General features: G+C 48.5%; 1 protein-coding gene across 2 annotated transcripts in view; it reads right to left on the bottom strand.

The window, feature by feature from the left end:
• COL22A1 (collagen type XXII alpha 1 chain) overlaps positions 1–22,474 on the bottom strand; it is a 295,566-nt gene that overhangs the window by 84,891 nt on the left and 188,201 nt on the right. For both annotated transcript variants that reach the window (XM_049854093.1, XM_049854094.1), the window contains 7 exons: positions 15,522–15,575; positions 15,193–15,246; positions 14,162–14,215; positions 11,107–11,160; positions 10,695–10,748; positions 8,399–8,503; positions 8,079–8,123 (listed from right to left, as the gene is read on the bottom strand). In XM_049854093.1, the coding sequence (XP_049710050.1) occupies positions 8,079–8,123; positions 8,399–8,503; positions 10,695–10,748; positions 11,107–11,160; positions 14,162–14,215; positions 15,193–15,246; positions 15,522–15,575 (420 nt within the window). The remainder of the gene's footprint in view (positions 1–8,078; positions 8,124–8,398; positions 8,504–10,694; positions 10,749–11,106; positions 11,161–14,161; positions 14,216–15,192; positions 15,247–15,521; positions 15,576–22,474) is intronic.

Raw genomic sequence — 22,474 nt, 5'->3', positions numbered from 1 at the left:
TAAGGGCTGCAAGCTAAGCCAAGTCAGCAACCTAATTCATATTCATCCATACTACCTGCTACACCTAGGTTTCTTGGCACGTGCTGTTCCCTTTACCTGGGGTGCTCTTCCCTCCATGTTCAAGTCCCCAAACACCTACCCATCATTTAAGACTCAGCACAATCCTTCCATTCTCATAAAACCACCCCTGCCTGCCTTACTCTTCTGTCCTCTTGCAGATTATTTTATATATCATTACTCTTAATATTTTGTCCTCAATTTGTCCATTTGCCTGTCTGATCTTTTGACTCCTCTGTAAGCAAATTTAAAGTAAAAAATAAAAATAATAACTTTTGACTTCTCTGTAAGCAAATTTAAAGTAGAAGCTGTTTATCCAGACATTCACTCACCCATTCATTAATTCAAAAAATATTCATCAAGTACATAAAATGAGTTAGATCCTCTGTTGGGGATATTCTTGTTATAGATTGAATTGTGTCCCCCCAAAATATGTGTTATAAATATCCCTATACCTCAGGTTATAATTCCATTTGGAAATGAGTTTCCTTTGTTATGTTAATGGGCAATATTAGTGTAAGGTGTTTCTTAAATCAATCTCTTTTGAGATATAAAAGAGCAGATGAAGTAAGCAAGCAATTAGGGGAAGACAGATGCCACGCCACATGGAGATCTCCAAGGAACCCAGAAGCAGAAGCTGAAAAGAGACTAAGACCTTCCTCCAGAGCCGACAGAGCCAGCATCCTGAATTCAGACTTCTAGCCTCCTAAACTGTGAGAAAATAAAATCCTGTTCGTTAAAACCACCCACTTGTGGTATTCCTGTTATAAGAGTACTAGAGAAGTAAGGCAACTATTGATTCACCTCTGCACCCACAGTGCCCACCTAGGACCTGGGACCACTTTAATAGCCCTTTCCTGAATGTGGGAAAGAACAAATCCATCAACCCCTCACACTGTCTCAGGCACTGAATTCTGCCTTTGTCAGAACTGACTTTCCAGTCTCTGGAAGGCCTGCCCCATCCCTGCAGGGAGCTCTGAGTCACAGTTTCCTCCTGCACAGTGGCCAGGCCTGGCTCCATTTGCACATAGATGGCTTTATGGCCCATTGTGATGCTAACATTTTCCCCAGCAAACTACTTCACAGTTTAATGGACTGAAACTTTTAGAAATTGTTCTCAAGAAAAGAGCAAAAGCAAGAAGGCTCCTGGGCAAGACAAAAAGAGGCACTTGAGCAGGAATCTGTGATACAGGCTCCAGCCTCCGTTTAGGCTGCAGAGCGCTCTGGACCATTCGACTGTGACCAGGGAAGATGCATGAGGAAGTGAGGTCGTGGATGGGACTGGCATTTACTGAGCAAAAACAGCACGCCATAAGATCTGTCAAAGAAGAAAATCTTGTACTGTATTAGGAGTGAAAGAAAAGGAGTTTAATTGAGGAATAATACAGCTCGAGCTGGGTAACTAGCACTCCACTGTCTCTCAAGTTACAGGTTTTTATGGATAGAGAACAAAGGAAAGGTAGGGGGTTAATGACTCATTCAGCTTCAGCTTTGGAGCCCTTTGAAATGTAAAGGTTGGCCATTTGGCTAGTGGGGAGTGACTTTACCCCCTAGATGAGTGGTGCCAGCTGACTCTATTACACACATTCTTCCCACGGACAAATTGACTTTTTGCTCCCTGGGAATGCATGTCCATTCCACCACTCCTGCCCTGAGATGAGTGCCTCCATGTTTGGAAATTTCCATCTGCATACTGTTTCTCCTACCAGGAGCCCTTGTGGGGGTAGGTATTTGCTATGGATTGCACTGTGTCCCCCACTCCCCCCAAAAAATATGTGTTGTAAATCCTAACCCCAGTAGTGGTTATGTAAGGAGCCCTGGTGGTGCAGTGGTTAAAGCTCTTGGCTGGTAACCAATCGAAAGGTTGGCAGTTCAAAGCCACCAGCCACTCCACTGGAGAAAGATGTGGCAGTCTGCTTCCATAAAGACTGCAGCCTAGGAAACCCTATGGAGCAGTTCTACTCTGTACTGTAGGGTCACTATGAATCAGAATCCATTGGAGAGCAATGGATTAGGTTTCTTTCTTTCTTTTTTTTGTTTTTTGGTAGTGGTTATAATCCCATTTGGGAATGGGTTTTCTTCATTATGTTAACGAGGCAGTATTAGTGTAGGGTGTGTCTTAAGTCAATCTCTTTGTTTAAAAGATTAAACAAGCAAGCAAGAGAGCAGAGATGGGGGAGAGATAGATGCCACACCAGATGAAGATCACCAAGGGGCCAAGGAATAGAAGCTGAAGAGGCAAGGGTCTTCCCCCAGAGGCGACAGAGGAAGAAAACCTTCCCCTAGAGCCAGAGCCCTGAATTTGGACTTCTAGCCTCGTAAACTGTGAGAAAATAAATTTCTGTTTGTTGGAGCCTGCCACTTGTGGTGTTTCTGTTACAGCAGCATCGAATAACTAGGACAGTATTCTTTACTCCTTTATAGGAACAGGAAGTCTCAGAGAGTAAATCACAGGTTTCAGATCATCCAGCCTGTAGGCAGCTGAGCAGGGATTATAAGCCAGTTGGGTGTGAAGTCAGAGTCTAATCATTTTACTGAAACAACTGCCTCCCAGGACATCTTCAAGAGTCCTCCTGCAGTTCTAAGTAATTAGGAAAAGCTGAGGGGTGCCAATGAAAACCTTCTATAGCTACCTTCCTTAACTCCTTAAAGGGCTTTCAGTCAGCACCAGGGACAGCGCCAGAGCCTGCATACACAGGGTGGCTCCTCTGCTTCCCGTTTCCCCATCTTCCCTCCCTTCCCCCTTCCTCCTCCTGAGCTCCTCTTCAACGAAACACCTCCCTGGATTCCAACTTATCTTCCCAATACCAGTTGACTACAGAAAGCTTTATTTCTAAACCACATTCTAACTTATACATATATACAATATCAACATGGCCTGCCTGCCTAAACGTCTCACATTTCAAATAGGGGAAACCATTTGACCAAAGGGGCTGGCCAACTGGGCCCAAGTTCAAGGTCAAAGTCAAGGCTCTGCATTCCTCACCCACAGGCTCAGCCTGCCTCTTGTTCTCTTTAATGCTGCCTCTACCCACTTCACCTGGGGTTTCTTTCTCCAACAGTACGATGCAGAGATGAATAAGGTCTCCCTAGACCCCCACCTTCTTGCTGCAACCCTAAAGCAGATTTCACAGGGTGATCTAATAATGTTGCTTTAGGTACTGTAGAGTCAGACCCCATGCACAACAGAAGGAACTGTTGTCCAGTCCCGCACCACCACCATGAGCGGCTGCAGATCATACTGTTGTGATCCATAGGGCTTTCCTTGACTGATTTTCAGAAATAGACTGCCAGCCTTTCTTCCTGGTTCACCTTAGCCTGCACACTTCATTGGAACCTGTTCAGCATCATAGCAACATGCCAGCCTCCACTGAGAGATGGGCAGCAGCTGTGCACAACGTGCATTGGCCAAGAATTGGACCCGGGTCTCCTCATGGAAGGCGAGAATCCCACCACTGAACCACCACTGCCTCATGAGCTAATAATTAATTACCAGTTGCCATCAAGTCAGTTCTGACTTATGGTGCTCTCACGTATGGCAGAGTAGAGCTGCGCTTTATAGGGTTTTCAAGGTTGTGATCTTTTGGAAGCAGGTAGCCAGGCCTTTCTTCTGAGGCACCTTGAGTGAGTTCAAACCACAACTTTCTGGTTAGTGGATGAGCGCTTAACCATTTGTACCACCAAGGGACTCCTGATCTAGTAACTCCAAAAAAAAAAAAAAAACCATCACCAATGAGTCAATTCCAACTCATAGCAACTCTGTAGGACAGAGTAGAATTCCCCCACAGGGTTTTCAAGGAGTGGCTGGTGGATTCCAACTGCTAACCTTTTGGTTAGCAGCCGAGCTCTTAGTCACTATACCATCAGCACTCCACAGGAGTTAAAGCTACGGCTGCTACCAAAAGGTTGGCAGTTGGATTCTACCAGGTGCTCCCAGGAAACCCTATGGGGCAGTTCTACTCTGTCCTATGGGGTCTCCATGAGTTGGAATTGACTCGGCAGCAATGTTTCTTTGGAATGTTTATTGAACTTATACATGTGACAAGCACTACGCTAGGCAACTTTTGTATTTGCATTACATCATTTCATTTCCACCCAAGCCCTGCCTGGGAGATAGGTTTTATTAACCTCATAAATAATCATCACAGGGAAAGGACAGATGCCCTGAATCTCCCAAAAGTGCTAAGCCATTTTTTGCTCTACCCAGTGCTCTTGCCTTTCTCTCTTCTAAGGGGCTATCAGTGCCCCCTAGTTCCCAAAGGCCCTGCCTCTAAAGAAGAAAAAGTGAGAGCACATAAATCTAATCCGGATTTCTAGACTAATAGCTATGTTTGTTTGTTTTTTTTGAGAAAAACATGTCTCTCCTCAGACGTGAAACCATATGCCCCGAGGGGCCTTGACCAAGTGAACACCTGCACCCCTCAAAATACATATACTCAGGAAGAGTGCTGTCTGGGTGCTGTTGCCAACAAGATATTTTTGCAAGATAGACAAAGAAAGTACATGCAAGCATCTTGTGACCATGATCTAAGCTGTGAAACTCTCCGCAATCACTAACTACTCTACTAATAATCAGTGACCAGTCAGGATACGGCTATTACAGTATTCACTGATTTTCCTGTAACTGCCCTCCCTATGGTTCGGTTCCTCTTTTTACCCCATAAGAATACTCGTATAATGAAACTGCCCCAAGACTATCTGGTTCCATTTTCAGTGGGTAGTGGCTAAGAGCCTGGCTGCTAACCAAGAGCTCAGCAGTTCAAATCCACTAGCTGCTCCTTGGAGACCCTGTGGGGCAGTTCTACTCTGTGCTATAGGGTCACTAGGAGTTGGAATCGACTCAACAGCTACGTTTTTTTTTTTTTTTTAACGTAGTTCCTCAATTGCAATTGTTTTAAACCCTTAATAAACCTCTGTTTTAACCTGAAACAGCATCGAAGTTTTTCTCAGCAACAGCTCTATCACCCAGAGAACTCTCTCACTTTTTTTTTACTTTGATCAAGAAAAACACAATCACTATCGGGGGAAAGCACATTAGCCTACTGTGACCTCAATTAGTGATAGCTCTGGAGGCCCATGGAGGTCACTCCCTTCAATAGGAAAAAACAATCCTGAAGCAAAGACATTGAATGCAGGTACAGCAATTATTCCTGGGGCCTCGGATTTGATATGCCGCGTGTTAAGGTAAACAAGCCTTTTAACTATAATTTGGAAAGCAGTACAGTCCGTGGTTATGTCGTGGAGCTCACAAAGACAAAAGGAAGAAAGAAAGGTGCTCTCCTGATGTTAGGTGAATGAGTGTATGGGGCCTGGGGCAACACTTTCAATAACAGCATCACGCATGGATTCCAAAGGCCCATCTTAAATACTTCAGCTCTGCCGGATGGTGCTGTGTTTTGGAAAAGTTCTAGTTGACTCAGAAAATGGCTCTAGGGATGACAAAGACAATTAAATTAAAGGTGCATAAGATTTTTTTAAACATGTTTTTACTTAAACGTATGAAAGTGGGTCAAAAGGAATACAAGAGTTAAAAAACACATATGTGATTTTAAACACGTATGTTAAAAATCGAGCCCTGGTGGTGCAGTGGTTAAGCGTTTGGCTGCTAACCAAAAGGTCTCCAGTTCAAATCCACCAGCCGCTCCTTGGAAACTCTATGGGGCAGTTCCACTCTGTCCTACAGGGTCCCTATGAGTTGGAATTGACTCGATGACAATGGGTTTATGGTAAAAATAAAGCAAAAATACTAAGCACTCTTAATGTCAATAATTGCCTATTTCACCCACATTCTTAAAAGCATCTACAGATGAGTTGGTCAAATCATGTTTTACTGGACGTGGGCACATACACACTGCTTGCCCTTCTCTGAACACACTATTTCATGCCTCAGTGTCTTCCCCCACCCCAGCACCCAATCTAGAACTCCTTCCACACCTTCTTTCCCTTGCCAACTGCTAACAAACCCGCTACCATCGAGTGGCTTCTGACTCCTGGGGACCTCACATGTGCAAGAGTAGATCTGCTCCGTAGGGTTTTCATGGATGTGATCTTTTGGAAGGAGGTTGCCAGGCCTTTCTTCCAAGGTGCCTCTGGGTAGATTGGAACCACCAACCTTTCAGTTAGTAGTTAAGCACTTAACGATTTGCACCGTCCAGGGACTCCACCAATTGCTATATATACTTTAAAATCAGACAGACTTTGCCTCTTCCAAGAAGCCTTCCACAATCAAGCCAGGCCGGGTTAGGGACCCTCCTCTGAGCTCACTTGTCCCCTGAACCTCCCCCTAAGCTGGCACTTGTCTGTCCATGCCTGTGTATGTATCTGTTTCCCCCTCTGGGCTGCTGGAGGGTGGGGAACACATCATATTCATCACTGTCATCCCACTGACATGTGGCAGAAGCTCAGTGGACGTGCCGTGAATGAATGAACAAATGCATCAGTCACTGAATGCATAAATGAGTTAATGAATGAACAAGTCAGTGAAAGAGCAAGTTCAGGGAAGCTGCCCTGCTCTCAGGAAAGCTCTCGTAAGAATATTGCCTCATTCGATCTGCTCCCGTAAAGATTACAGCCTGGGACACCCTATGGGGCAGTTCTACTCTGTCCTGTAGGGTGGTTATGAGTCAGAATGGACTCCATGACACAAAAAACAGTAAGACAGGGCTCACAAGGTAGCTCCCACTGTCTCTGCCCTATTTCCTGAAGTTGTTTCCTTTGCTGAGACTTCCTTGAATTAGGTGACAAAAGAAACCAGCCAGAACTAGTTCCTGATGCCCTTCTAATATCTAAAGTGACCTTTGGCCCGATCTGGAAGAAGATGGAACATTTCTCAAAAAAACCCAGAAAGACAGCACAGTCCTAATTACCGAGCGAGAAGCCCCACCAGCACAAAACCACCTTCCCTCATCTGGTACATGTGCGCAGAGAATAAAAACTGACCTGCCCCTTTAAATCAAAATGTATAGAGCCCCAGTCCAAGAAACAGGCAGACATCCACTCCCTGCCCTTAACCCTGTGAAACCCCTCCCCTGAGGCCCCTTGGGGAGGCAGTCTTGGATGGCACACAGTCCTAACTGGCTCCTTGTTTGGCCAACCAATAAAGTTGCCTTTCCTTCTCCCCAACTCAGTCTCTGTCTTTTATCCCTGACAGAGTCACAGCCAGGACCCAGAGTTCCCAACAAGATGGTGAAGAGTGGTTGTCTTTAAATAGATACTTTTTTTTTTTCTTTTTACTTTCATGTAGCTTTCAAATTTTCTCAAATGAACATGTAATATTTTTAGGATGGTGAAAAATTTTATTACAAGTGGGAAGACATTAAAAAAAAAAGAATATGGCCTCATGGGCAAAGTCATCTTTTCTAAACTGTGGCTGCAAAAGACTCAAGGAAGAGACAGGTTTGTATTAACCTGAGTGTCTCCCTTTTCCTCCTGGGTGCCACCAGATGACTCACCCAAGTCTCCCCCATCATTAGTGCCAGTGGAAGCTGGTGGGAAAGAATTTCACTGCCTCCAGGCCTGGCCCATACCATCTTCCCAGCAGATCTTCCCCTCGCTTTTTCCCCATTTACTGCTGGATATCCAGGGTTTGGTAGAAGGCATTCAGGTCTCAGAAAATGGGGGGCCGGGGGGTGGACTGAAGGAACCTGAGCCTCTGGCTCTCGTTAGATTGGAATCTGAATGAGAAATCAACCTTTATTGCGTAAGCCACTGAAATCTGGAGGTCATCTATCATCACAATAAGGTTAATAATATAAGACTACTTAGATCTACTGCTCTACCAGTTGAAAACCAATGTCTTTTGAATCTTCATTTAATCACCAAGCATTCACTAAGCACCTACTGTGTGCCAAGCGCTTCACTATAACAGGTAAGAGCCATCAAGCCGTCAGTCAAGTGCACTGTGATAAACTGAGAGAGCTGGAAGTGGAGGGAAGTGACCAGGATGCTTACCACAAAATCGCCCAGGGCCCCTTTCTACACTCAAACCGTCACACTCAAGGTGTGCTTGGACAGTAACTTACCTTTGTTCCCAGGGGTCCAGGTAATCCAGGTGGTCCACGGAGTCCCTGGTAAAATGAATACAAGGATTGTAATGGGACCACGAGCGAGCATTTACCTATCCACCATGCACCAGGCTATTCTATGGAGGACATATTCCCATCATAACCCCAGTCTTGGATAAAGTAAATGGAAGCTTTATGAGGCACACAGGTTTTGGGTGTGAACCATGGCTCTGCCACCTCCCACCTCCATCTCTGCAGAGTCTGGCAGTAAGTCTTTTGTTGTTGTTAATTTTACTCTGTTTGCCACACGCATAGAAGCCCCGGGGTATCCCACTTACCGGATCTCCATCTTTCCCTTTTCCCGGTGGCCCGGGGAGCCCAGGAGCCCCAGGATCACCCCTGAGCCCAGCTGGCCCTGGGGTTCCTTCTTCACCAGCTGCTCCCTGGAACAAAAATTGTACAGTTTCCAGAATCAGTGCGTGCTGGGGGTTAAACTCTTCAACGGTGAACCAGCTGAGGTGGGTCAGTGTGTTCCCCAGTGCAGCCTTGTTTCAGAAAGCCCACCCCTTCTGAGGACACAGCAAGATGGGCCATGGAACGTGGGGCATGGAACTGGACAAGACCTTAGTGGCTACCCAGTCCAATCTTCTGCTCAGTGCAGAAAACCCAGCAGGTACATCTCTTACTGTGGTCTCAGTCTCTGCTTGAACTCCTCTGGGAGCGAAGAGCTCACCACTTCTCCAGGCTTTCATCCTGCACTGGGCAGCTCTACTACATAGTGTTTCTTTACATTTAGCCAAAAGGGCCCTTTCTGAAATCTTCCAGTCATTTGGTAATCTGTCCCCTGGAGCTCTGGAGACAAATGCTAATTCTTCCTCATAGGTTAGACTTTGAACAGCTTGGGGTTCCACAGGGGAGAGAGAATGAGAGCATGCCAAGCAGGCCTGCTGAGGGAGCCAGGCACTGCACTCATGGCCAGCAAACGCACACATGTCTGACCATGGAAACAGGAGACCGTGTGGCAGCCCTGGCTGCAGGTGTTGGCTGGACACACAGGAACTTCCTTTTTCAGACAGGCTTAAACTACAATCTGCTTGTCTCCACACAGCGTCCTCTGCAGAAGAGGTGTGGTCAGACAAACCAAGGATGGGCAAAGCAAAGGGATGGAATCTCTCCCCAAGCCTTTGGGCAGAATTGTCTGCCCCTAGCCCAGGCCAGCCCCTGAACACGGTGAGAGAGAGGAAGTGTGGCCAGGGCGTCAGGAATACCACTGCTGGAAGTTCCCATGCAACCATAGCCCTGGGCCTGGCCCTCCACCTGATGCTGCTGCTCAGCCAAGGAGAGGTGTTTGGCTCCCCCTGGAGGCTTCAATGTGCTAACAGCCCACTGATTTCCTGGCCTTTGAATGCTCAACTAGGTCTTCAAAACCCCTAACACTCCTGCTCACCCTCTTGTAGTTTGTCAATGTCCTGCTTACAGTGTGCCATCCAGAAAAAAAAAAAAAAAATCAAGCACAATTCTTCAGACACACTATAGTCAAGGCAAAGCAGAATGGGCCGGGACCCTCCTTCACATATTCAAGGTCTTCTATGCCTATCACTATAGTCTAAGATGGTGCTTTCTTTTTTTTTTTTTCCAAAAAAACTTTAGCACCTGCATCACGTAAGGGTTGGTACAAGCAGTCCTTGGCTTATGAACAAGATCAGTTCCTGAGTGTGCCTTTAAGCCAAATTTGTAGGTAGGTAGGAATCGCTGCATATGGTTATTTAGCCTTACTCGAGTATAAGAAAAGGCTCAAACCTTGCTTGCTGAAAGTAAAGAGGACTTGAAACACTTACTGATGAAGACCAAAGACCACAGCCTTCAGTATGGATTACACCTCAACATAAAACAAAAATTTTCACAACTAGATCAATAAGGAACATCATGATAAATGGAGAAAAGACTAAAGTTGTCAAGGATTTCATTTTACTTGGATCCACAATCAATGCCCATGGAAGCAGCAGTCAAGAAATCAAACAACACATTGCATTGGGCAAATCTGCTGCAAAAGACCTCTTTAAAGTGTTAAAGCAAAGGTGTCACTCTAAGGACTAAGGTGCTCCTGACCCAAGCCATGGTGTTTTCAATCACCGCATATACATATGAAAACTGGACAATGAATAAGGAAGACCAAAGAATTGATGTTTTTGAATGACGGTGTTGGCAAAGAATATTGAATATACCATAGACTGTCAAAAGAATGAGCAAATCTCTCTTGGAAGACATACAGCCACAATGCTCCTTAGAAGCAAGGATGGCAAGACTTTGTCTCACGTATTTTGGACATGTTATCAGGAGGGATCAGTCCCTAGAGAAGGACATCATGCTCGGTAAAGTAGACGGTCAGTGAAAAAGAGAAAGACCCTTGTCAGGATGGATTGACACAGTGGCTACAACGATCGGCTCAAGCATAACAACGATTGTAAGAATGGCGCAGGACTTGTCCGTGTTTTGTTCTGTAGTACATGGGTTGCTATGAGTTGAAACCAACTCAAACGACAAAGCTGGCCCTGTAGCTGGAGCTCCTCCATCCTGGCCTCACAAGACGTCTAGAATAGGTACTCGCATGCAGAGACTGACGCTGTGTCTTACCTTCTCACCGCGCTCCCCGTCTTTCCCAGGGGGGCCTCTGGTGCCAGGGGGGCCCTGAAGAAAAGAAAGTTATTGATACAGTGAATTTCAAGATTACCAGTGAAGGCTGAGGCCCACAGGGCAGGGTAACCAGGCCCCATTTTAGTCAATGACTATAGCTCTTCTCTACCACTTCCCATTAGATCCTAGCTTGTTAGAGATGAAGACAGATCCATTCTTCCCTGACTTCCATGCCTGAGGCCCCAGCCCCACCTACCAGCTTCTCTGGAGCTGGTCGCACACTTTACACCTTGGCACTCTTAACATACACGCCTGGCATGTTACCTACCCCCCTGAGTTTCAGGGAGAACATGGCTGGACACTGGGAGACCACAAATAATGTTGGTGTCCTTGTACTTCTCCGATTACTCACCACACCTCCTGGGGGGCCACTGGGACCTGGGGGACCTATGGATCCAGGAGCACCCTGTTCAGAGACAGAAGAAGTTTAGAAAGGCCAAATGCATTGATTACAAGAATAGATTCCCGCTTTCTCTCCAAACCTGCGTCCTACTAGATTCACCACAATTTGCTGGAATTTCTTCTAACCTGATACCCCCTCCACACATACCTAGAACCTTTTTCTGGGTGGCAGCTGTGGCACCCTGATAAGCCAAGTCTCAAATGAGCTCAAATTGTGGAGCAGAAGTGGAGGAAACAAGGGCATATCCGGAGAACTCTAGGGAGCTCCATCAGTCAGAGGTGCAGAGTTTGTGTGTGTGTACCAGTGAGGGAAGTGAGAAAGACTTGGCCAGAGAGGAAGGCCAGGCTGTGACCACGGCCAGGGTCTTAGGTGGTGTCATGGATTGAACTGTATCCCTCAAAAATATGTATCAGCTTGGCTAGGCCGTGATTCCCAGCATTGTGTAGTTGTCTGCCATTTTGTCATCTGAAATGACTTTCCTATGTGTTGTAAATCCTACCTCTATGATGTTAATGAGGCAGGATTAGAGGCAGTTATGTTAATGAGACAGGACTCAATCTACAGGATTAGATTGTATCTTGAGTCGATTTCTTTTGAGATGTAAAAGAGAGAAGCCAGCAGAGGAGGGGCGGGGATCTCATACCACCAAGAAAGTAGTGCCAGGAGCAAGATGAATTCTTTGGACCCGGGGTCCCTGCTCTGAGAACCTCCTTGACCAGGGAAGATTGATGACAAGGGCCTTCCTCTAGAGCTGACGCCCTGATTTTGGACTTGTAACCTACTAGACTGTGAGAGCATAAACTTCTCTTTCTTAAAGCTATCCACTTGTGGTATTTCTGTTATAGCAGTACTAGATGACTGAGACAGGTGGGGTTTGGCCTTTACCCTCAGTGCATGGGGAAAGAGAACATCAGAAATGGGTGAAAGGGTTTGGGTTTGAGTTAGAAAACACTATGGCCTAATGAAGAAGGTTACCTGGAAGGGTGTGGGCCATCCTTGGAGACCAGAGAGAGGATAAGGGTTGGGCAATGGCTGACCCTGGGCGGATAGAAAGGCATTCCTGGAGAACATGTAAAGAGGTTGGCCAGGCTTGGTGACCAGTTGCTGGTAGAGGGAGAGGAAATAGTCCCCGGGATGACCACAAGGTCTGACTGGAGCTTGGCAAAACCTTTTTGGTCTGGTTGACTCTGAAGATGCTGGTGCTATTTACAGGGAGAGAGCATACGGGAGGGGGAGCAGGAGTGTGTGTATGGTATGTGTATGTGTGTGCCTGTGAGGGTGTCTGAGCATGCCTGTCTTGGTGTGTGGTGTGGTGAGGGAAGTATGTGTGTGCATGTGTGTACATAAGAGTGTGTGAGAGGTGTGCGTATCTGAGTATGTCTCTGAGTGTATGGTGTGTGTGTGTGTGTGTGTGTCTGACCCTGTCTGTGTGGGTGTGTGGTGTGTGTAAGCGTATATGTGGTATATTTGTGGGATGTGTGTGCATGTGTGTGCATAAGAATGTATGAGAAAGTGTGTGTGTGCATGAGAGAGTGTGTGAGTGTGTGGTATGTGTACAAATGTGTGGTATGTGAGTGTATATATAAGTGTGTGTGTATGGTGTGTGGTGTGTGGGGGTGTATGTATGCACATGTGTGCATGAGAGTGCGTGTGGTGTGTCTAAGTGTGTGAGGGGTGTGGGTATGCATGTGTGTGCATGACAGAGAGTGTGTGCAGGGTATGTATATAAGTGTATGATGTGTATAAGTGCGTATGGTGTGTGTGTGTAGGCTGTGCGTATGTGTGTCCACGCATGATAGTGTGTGAGTGTGTGTTGACCTTGGAGGATCTGAGAGTGCTTCCGGAAGAAGTAGCTGTGACCTGGACCTGATGGTGGCCATGGTCCTTGGGAGGAGATGTGAGTGAGGACAGTCCAGTGGGCCAGCACCCTGGAGATGGGAAGCAGGGGCTCCCCCAGTCCTGAAGGCTGTTTGCCCATGTATTGCTCCCCACTTCCAGGGGAACTGTGCATTTCCAGGGTCAGACCCCCCTCGATCGCACCCCCAGCCTCCTTGCACTTGCCCTGCTTCCATCACCCGCTGGGCTGAGCTGGGTCCAGAGCTCTCTCCACCAGCAGGATGGAGCCTGTCATCTACCCCTTTCTGTGGTGGCAATACTGGACGCTCAGCCGCACACACGGACACCAAGTTCACAGGAGCCCTTTGCAGCGGGCGCACTGGCCCGTGTCCTGGGAGCACATGGGGGCCTGTCTGATGCTTCTCCTCTCAGCATGGCCTTCACACCCAGGGAACCCAATAAACCCAGACGCTGCGGGGAGTCAGCCCCATGGAGGAGCCTGAGCTCGGCAGCTCTGTGCTAAGACCGCTGGGGGACAAGGGCCAACCTGCAGGCATCAAACACTCCTCTGGATCCCGCAAAAGCCCCGAGTCCTGCCCAGGGGGAGGGTGCGGCAGGAATGGCTGCAGGAGAAGGTAGGGGCCTGTGTCTGTTCCCCTGACGGCACCCATGTGTCTGGGGTTTATATGTGTGAGTTCACCATAGTGTGCGTGCCAGGGGTTAGAACATGTGTCCTGGATATGCCTTTGGGCACACTTGTGAGTATCAAAGTGAACAGCATCTGTGAGTCCATGTAGGCATGTGGGCAAGCCCTGAATCCTGAAAGCTTCTTGGCAGAGAATGCTGCTACTCAAAAGGCCTCCAAAAACCAAAAACCCATTGCCATCAAGTCGATTCCAACTCATAGTGACCCTATAGGACAGAATAGAACTGCCCCCTAGGGTTTCCAAGGAGTGGCTGGTACATTTGAACTGCCAAATTTTTGGTTTGCAGCCAAGCTCTTCACCACTGTGCCACCAGGGCTCTGACAGGTCTCCAGCCCTGGCCAGTCACTAGCGTTGCCTGCATATTCTTAGCCCTTCCCTCCTGGTCAGCCTGGAGCTATGCGCTGGGCAGCCTGGCCCACCTCTATGGGGTCAGCAGGAGGCAGGCAGGCACAAGGACTCACCGGGTTTCCAGCTGCTCCAGGCACCCCGTGGGCTCCTTCTTGTCCTTTGGTACCCTGCACGGGAAGAAAAGCAGGGACACAAGAGATCGTGGGCCATGTGCCCTCACCTCCTGGCACACCATGCTCATCAGGTGAGCTGATTCAAACCAAAAGGATGGGAACAGAGACTAAAAGGTACAGAGAACCACGATGCCCCTGCTCTTCCACTGGTGCTTTGCATATTAATACTCTGGGTGTGGCAAACAGTTAAGCACTAGACTGCTAACCAAAAGATTGGCCATTCAAACACACCCAGAGGCACCTCGGAAGACAGACCTGGTGATCTGCTTCCAAAAGGTCACAGCCTTGAAAACCCTAAGAAGCAGCTCTACTCTGCACACACAGGGCTGACATGAGTTGTAACCGACTTGATGGCAAATAACGACAGCAATGTGTCATCCTCACAACCACCCCAGAAGGTGGGTATTAATGAGGTGACTGAGGCAACGAGAGGGCAGGACTCACACAGCCAGCAAGTGGCCACACGGGACTTGAACCCAGAGAAGCCACAACACTGTTCCTCCCAGGGGACTTTAATCATTGCCCAAGAGAGAGCCATAATGAGCTAAAACTGAGAAAATGGCAACAGAATCAGAACACTAACGCACATCAGGTGTCCTTTAAACCAGAGCTGCCGTCAAAGGGGAGCTTCCTGCATCTGAAAATCCTAACAGCTGCAGTATGGCTGGGCACCACAGACCAGGGAAGGGAGAGCAGGTGGGAGCCGGGAGCCAACCCTCTGGTGACGGAATAAGGACATCTGGGGTCTAGAGGCAGGGCCCAGCCGCCATGGCTGCGTTTAGAGGTGCCTTGTGAGGGCCTCTCCCCCTGGGGGCTTCAGGAAGCTCACAGGTCCTCAGGCTCTGTGTGGCAGCGCCCCCTGGTGGGCACTCCAGGAATGCCAGGTGAGAAGGGCCAGACAGTGGCTGGGGGAACAGACAGGGTGTGGGGCTTCAGTCCCAGAGCCAAACCAGAAGAAAAGGTTTCCTTACCGGTGGTCCAGGGAGTCCTCGAGGCCCTAGTTCTCCAGGACTGCCCTGTGGTCCCTGCAATGAAACGACCATCTATGAACAGGCTCACTGAGCTTTTCTGGGCAAATGGGGTGGGGCGTGGACAAGCACAGGGGGCGGGGGGGGGGGCCACGTCCTGAAGAAGGAGGAGGAAGGGGCCATATTCAGTTCACAGCTCCTGTGGATGGGCTGAGTGGTTGACACGTGCAGCTGGTGACCGTTGGATGCCCCCTGGAGAGGTGACCAGCTGTACGAGGTATAGACATGGTATTCAGGGTGCTGGGTGTGGGGTGCAGGGCACAGGCACTCACCGGCTCCCCAGGCACACCTGCATCGCCCTTCTCTCCTTTGGGCCCCTGCTCTCCCTGTTGGTGTAGAAGCACAGAGCATATCAGACAGGAACACAGCCCCCAGACACACACAGTGCAGGCTCCTGCCCCTGAGCTCCAGCCACACCCCCTCCCAGCCCTGCTGTGCGTCTACTCAGCGTGAGCCCCCAGAGACTGCCCCTCTGCCTGGGGCTCTTCCCTCCCCACCCCCTCAGGCCCTGACCATTCTCACTCATCCTCAGTTCTAAGGTGAGAACCACTTCTCCAGGGAAACTTACGTCCAGAGCGTTTTTTCCGCTACAACAGAATTGGCTCCTTTCCTTCCAAGGAAAGCCATTCTCTAAGTCTGGGTTGCTGTGTTCTGTTTCACACAGACATGGCCCAAGTTTGGAGACCTTGCTACAGTGGCTCCTGCTGCCCTCCCCTCCCAGGCCACCGAATGACCCCTGCGTGACTCTGGCCATCACCCATCCAGTGGAATCTGCACTGTTGACCTCACTGTGACACAGATGAAATGAGCTTTTGCAAAGTTCTTCAAGGTGCCTCACACAGAAGATGTTTTCAGCAGATGGGGGCTCAGTTCCTCTTCTAGGGTCTCCTTTTCCAACCAGCTCAGACAAAGGTATGTCTAGCCCCTGCTGATGGACTGAATTGAATTCAATTCAGAGAGACACCTTGAAGTCCTCACCCCTGCAATGGTGAATGTGACTTTATTTTGGGAATACGGTTTTTCTTTCCAGATGTTGTCAGGTAAATTAATAACGTCACAGCAGAGTAGGGTGGGTTCCAATCCCAATTCCTTTGAGTAGCATTTTTTTTAAAAAAATAGTAATTTATTTTATTTTTGTTGTTGTTGAAAATACCTGCAGCAGAACATACACCGCTTCCGCCCTTCCTAATGAACAGTGCCGTGACATGGGTTACATCCTTGCAGCTGTGCAACTATTCTCACCTTCCTTTTCTGAGTTGTTCATGCCCCCTAAGATTCCCATCTAATCTTTCGAGCTCCCCTTGTCAATGTGATCCTGTGTAGATAGATCTTGAAAGAGCACAGTGCTCAAGGCAGACACTCTTTACTAGTTAAGCTAAACTACTGGTTGGTTTAAAGAAGACTTCTGGGGATATTTTTGGTTTACGATTTAAGGATGCTCTCAGGGCAGTAGTTTCAGGGGTTCATCCAGCCTCCATGGCTCCAGGAAGTCTGAATTCCTTGGGAATCTGAAATTCTGTTCTGCTTGAGTGATGTCTTTTAAAAGGGACAGATGCGGAAATAGAGTCACATGCCTGGGGAAGACAGATGCCATGTGACAATGGAGACACATGCACCTAAAATCAGCAGAGGGATGCAAGGACTGCCGGCAGCCACCAGAAGCTGGGAGACAGGCATGGAGCTGTTCCTCTCTCAAAACCCCAGAAAGAGTCAACATGGCAAGACCCTGACTTGAATTTCTAGCCTCCAGAGCCTTGAGAAATCAATGTCTGTTCTTTAAAGCCACCCACTTTGTGGCATTTTCTCAGGGCAACAATGGAAACTAAGCCGCCCCACTCACCAGGAACAGTAATACCATTATTCCCACCAGGGTCCTTCTAGAAAATTTCCAGTGGTTGGGGTTTGCAAAATTCTTTGATGGGTCCTCAAGTGCTAAGGACAAAAGGGCTTATTCCAGGCCATGCACCAGGAGGGGGCTGCATGCTCCTTTTCTGCCAGTGTTGGGGGAGGGGCTTCAGGTGCCAGGGAGACAGTCTCAGGCCTCATGGGTGGTTGGGCTGGCCAGAGGAGGGATCCTGGGGACTCAAGGACATTCAAGACATCCCCGCACAGGCCTAGGCGTCAGGAGGCAGTGTCCCTCACCATAGTGGCTCCCAGTAGGCCCTCAGCCCCAGCCTGGGGACAGGAGGAGGTGCCCCTTACCACACTGGCACACAGCAGACCCTTGGCCCCAGTCTGGGAACAAGAGGCAGCACCTCTCACCACACTGGCACACAGTAGGCCCTCAGCCCCGGATTGGACATCAAGAGACAGCACTCCTTTCCACATTGGTACACAGTAGGCACTCAGCCCCAGCCTGGGGACATGAGGCACAGCCCCTCACTGCACTTCATACAGTAGGCCCTCAGCCCAAGCCTGGGGACAAGAGACAGAGTACCTCACTGTACTACACACAGTAGGCCCTCATCCCCACCCTGGGAACAGGAGGTGGCACACCTCACTGCACTGGCACACAGTAAGCCCTCAGCCCTGGACTGGCCATCAGGAGACAGAGCTCCTTTCCTCACTGGCACACAGTAGGCCCTCAGCCTTGGCCTGGAGTCAGTAGACAGTGCCCCTCACTGCACTGGCACACAGTAGGCCCTTGGTCAATAGTTGCTGGATGCATGAGCACCAGTGGCTTCATTCTCTGATCCCAACGGTGACATCAGACAAATCAAAAACCATCCCTGGAGCTCAATATCATCCTTGTAAACTGGGGGCCTGGGGTGGGGTGTCCTGGAAGACTCCGTTGCAGGTTGAGGCAGGAGTAGCGCTGGGCCGCTGCAGATGTCTTATTCTGAACCACATACTAATCCCCTATGACAAGCCCTTCTTAAGTTCAACCTGTGGCTTCTCCAAGCTTCAGGCTGCCTGCCCCTCCTTCCTCTAGCTAAGGGACGGGTTCCCTCTCTTATCTACTCTCTCCAGACCAGGAGATCTGCACACCACCTAGAGGTCCCTGCTCTCCATCACCACAGCTGCCTCATGTTCTCACCAAGGCTGCAGGCGCCGGCCATCTGCACAGTGTCCTCAGTCTTGGATATGGGAGGAGAAGGAACTTGGGTGTCCGTCCACTCCTCTTCCCCTTTCTATTCTCTTTCTTAATTATGCAGTCTACCTTAAAGCCCTCTAAATCTTTCTCTCGCCCACTTCTTTCTGAGCTGCAGTGGCTCAAAAGGCACTCACTGGGAAGAGCAGGGAGAAGTCAAACAGAATAACACTTCCCAAATCATCAATACAAACATGGTTGCCATAGCAATGGGAGCTAGGCCCAGAGAGAGTCAGCAAGAGTCCACAATGAATCTTTTTTTTTCTTCTGGTAGACACAATTTCCTCATTTTGTACCTGAAAGTGGCTTCTGGGTTCCCACAAAGAGAACCACAGGAAGGATGCCACCCTCCAGATTCAAAAGGGGAGGGTGGGTCAGGCCCCTAGGTGGACCCCGTACTCACATGACTGCCCAGTGGATGTTCTAGAAATGATCTTTGACAGAGAGGCTAGACAGGTTGGCATGTCTTCTTCAGCAAGTGGTTGCTTGAGGGGCTCTTGGTGGACACAAGGGACGGAGACCCAGACGATGCCAGGGCAAGAGGATGGGAAGCAGAGCAAGAGGTCCTGGGAGAGATGGGTGGGATGGTATGAAGGGGAGCCACCTCCAGCTGGGGAGGGATTGAGCCTTGAACCACAGCAACAGACAGGGACAACAGTCTGGCCACAGTGCTATGACTGACAGGCCAGGTCACAAGCCCTATCTCCAAGGTAGGGACTTTGCAAGTTCCTTAACTTCTCTGAGGCTCAGTGTTGTTTTGTTAGGTGCCACTGAGTCAGTTCTGACTCATAGTGACCCTATGTACAACAGAACAAAATGCTGCCCAGTCCTGAACCATCCTCACAGTCATCGCAGTGTTTGAGCCCGTTCTTGCAGCCGCTGTGTCGATCCATCTCATTGAGGGTCTTGCTCTTTTTCACTGACCCTCTGCTTTACCTTCTCGAGGGACTAGTCCCTCCTGATAACATGTCCAAAGTATGTGAGACAGAGTATTGCCATCCTGGCTTCTAAGGAGCATTCTGGCTGTACTTCCAAGACAGATTAGTTCATTCTTCTGACAGTCCATGGTATACTCACTATTCTTCACCAACACCGTAATTCAAATGCATCAATTCTTCAGTTTTCCTTGTTCATTGTCCAGCTTTTACATGCATATTAGGCAACTGAAAATACCATGGCTTGGCTCAGGCACAGCTTAGTCTTCAAAGTGACATCTTTCCTTTTAACACTTGAAAGAGGTCTTTTGCAGCAGATTTGCCCAATGCAATAGGTCCTTTGCTTCCATGGGCATTGATTGTAGATCCAAATAAAATGAAATCCTTGACAATTTCAATCTTTTCTCCATCTATCATGATGTTGCTTATTGGTCCAGTTATGAGGATTTTTGTTTTCTTTATGTTGAGGTGTAATCCATTCTAAAGGCTATGTAGTCTTTGATCTTCATCAGTAAGTACTTCGAGTTCTCTTTGCTTTCAGAAAGCAAGGTTGTGTCATCTGCATATCGCAAGTTGTTAATGAGACTTCCTCCAATCCTGATGTCAAGTTCTTCTTCATATAGTCCAGCTTCTCAGATTATTTGCTCAGCCTATATATTGAATAAATATGGTGAAAGGATACAACCCTGATGCACACCTTCCCGGATTTTACACCATGCAGTATCCCCTTGTTCTGTTCAAATGACTGCTTCATGATCTATGTACAGGTTCTGCATGAGCACAATTAAGTGTTCTGGAATTCCCATTCTTTGAGATGTTATCCATAATTTGTTTTGATCCACACAGTAGAATGCCTTCGCATAGTCAATAAAACAGAGATAAACATCTTTCTGGTGTTACCTGCTTTCAGCCAAGATCCATCTGACATCAGCAATGATATCCCTTGTTCCATGTCCTCTTCTGAATCCAGCTTGAACTTCTGGCAGTTCCCTGTCAATGTACTGCTGCAACTGTTTTGAATTATCTTCAGTGCTTGTGTGTGACATTAATGTTCAATCATTGTTTGATGACTTCCACATTCTGTTGGATCACCTTTGGAATGGGCACAAATATGGATCTCTTCCAGTCAGTTGGCCAGTTAGCTATCTTAGAAATTTTTTGGCATAGTTGAGTGAGCACTTCCAGAGCTGCATCCCGTTGTTGAAACATCTCAATTGGTATCCCATCAATTCCTGGAGCCTTGTTTTTCACCAATGCCTTCAGTGTAGCTTGGACTTCAATACCATGGGTTCTTGATCATATGCTATCTCCTGAAATGGCTGAATTAGCTTCAATATTATCACCTGTGAAATGGGCATGTGAGCAACTCCCTTAAGGATGATTGGAAAGTTGGATAAGACAAAGTAAGGAAGACACCTAGCATTGTGCCTGCCACAGTGGACACTCTCATGCCCTTTACCTAGGAGCTCTTCTTCAGAGGGTCCAGAAGAAGACAAGGGTGGGAAAACATAAAGAGAATGTTGATATAAATACTGTGTAGTGAACATCTACCTCTGTAGATGCTAACTCCTAAGTGTCTTGTGTAACACAAAAAAATTATTTGCATTAAATCCTGAAGTTGGTTTTATAATTGAGGAGCCTGGGGCTCAGAGAAGAAACTGGCCAGGAAATTTTCAGGGGGAGGAGAGGAAGTGATGGGGGAGGGCTGGGCATGGTCCCCATGGCCAACGCCTCCTCAGTCTCTGGCTAGGAGGACTTGACTTTGGTGTCTTCTCTCATTTGAGGGAGGAGTCACAGCTAGAGCCCCCAAACCTGTTCTTCCCCACGGACATCTCCCACCAACTTTCCCTGAAGCCTACATCTTTCCTCTGAGGCTCACCTCCAAAGCTCACTGATTCCAGCATCTGGCTCAATCTTTCTACCTGCTCCATTCTCTCCAATCTCATACATGATTTTTTTAAGCTTTTTAAATTTTATCCCTTTAATATTGAAAGCAGGGAGATGACAACTGCTGATGTTTAGGTCTCTTCATTCAAGCCTCTCTGCTGTTGCCCATGGTTGAGCAGCAGGTCAAGTCTTGAGAACAGAAGATTCTGATCCGTGAGAGCAGAAACCGAGGCACGTTTCCTGGCCTCGGTGCTGCCAATAACATAAAGAGTTCCTGAAAACACGCATTTTCAGAAGACCCATTCAGGAAAAACATACCTAAAGCTTACAGTGATGGGAAGCCTTTCTGTCAAACTTTCCAGACTTTATGAGAAGGCAGCTAAGCACTCGCTCCATCAGCCACACCTTCCCCACAGGCCACGCCCTCTCCAGCCCCCACCGCCTTCCACTGGCCACACCCTCCCACCATCCACACCTTCCCAATGGTCACACCTTCCCTGAAGACCACGCCCTCCCTGGCAGCCACGCCCTCCCCACTGGCCACGCCCTCCAGGGTAGGGATCCTGCTAGGTCCTGAACTCTCTCAGATAAGGGCCCCTCAAGGTCCCCCGTCTCTGGGTTCCCTTTGATCCCAGTGTCCGCTTGTGACTTCTCTCTCTCCCTCTGATTCTTTAATGCTCCACCGATCAACTAATTCCATCTCACAAGCACCAGCAACTCTCCCATCTCCAAATCCACAAACTATTTCTCAGTCCGGGTCCAAATCAGAGGGAGAGCAGGACTAGTAAGCTAGGCCCCGGGGAAAGTCACTGGGGCAGAGGGGCCACAGAGTTCAGGCCCTGCCCAAGGGAGAGGGCCTGGTGTGGGGGCAGGATCCTGCTCGGCCAGGCCAAGCTGAGGGGGAAGGGAGGCTGGGCAGGACCCAAGGCCGGGCAGGACCCAGGCCAGGAGGGACCCAGGGCAGGTGGGGACGAGGCCAGGTGGGGCGAGGCCTGGCGGGAGGGAGGCAGCTGAGGGGCTCGTGGGCCCCACAGGGAATCTAAACTTGGTCCTGGAGGCTGACACAGAGCCGTCTGCTCTGACCACCCTTCCAAGGTGACAAAAGTCAACTTTGTTTGGAGTGTGGCCGGCTTCAAGAGAAGAATCCTGATAGGTCTAAATCAATCCTTTGAACTAACCAGTTGCCATGGAGATGACCCCGACTGGTGGCAACCCCCTGTGTGTCAGAGTAGAACTGTGCTGCGTAGAGTTTCCACTGGCCGATTCGCCAGATCTTTCTTCCAAGGTGCCCCTGGGTAGACTTGAATCCCCA

Source organism: Elephas maximus, chromosome 15 (genome assembly GCF_024166365.1).
Source record: "Elephas maximus indicus isolate mEleMax1 chromosome 15, mEleMax1 primary haplotype, whole genome shotgun sequence".
In the NCBI taxonomy this organism is placed as follows: domain Eukaryota; kingdom Metazoa; phylum Chordata; class Mammalia; order Proboscidea; family Elephantidae; genus Elephas; species Elephas maximus.
Note: the sequence above shows the minus strand (reverse complement) of the source record. Positions and strands in the feature narration are given on the sequence as shown.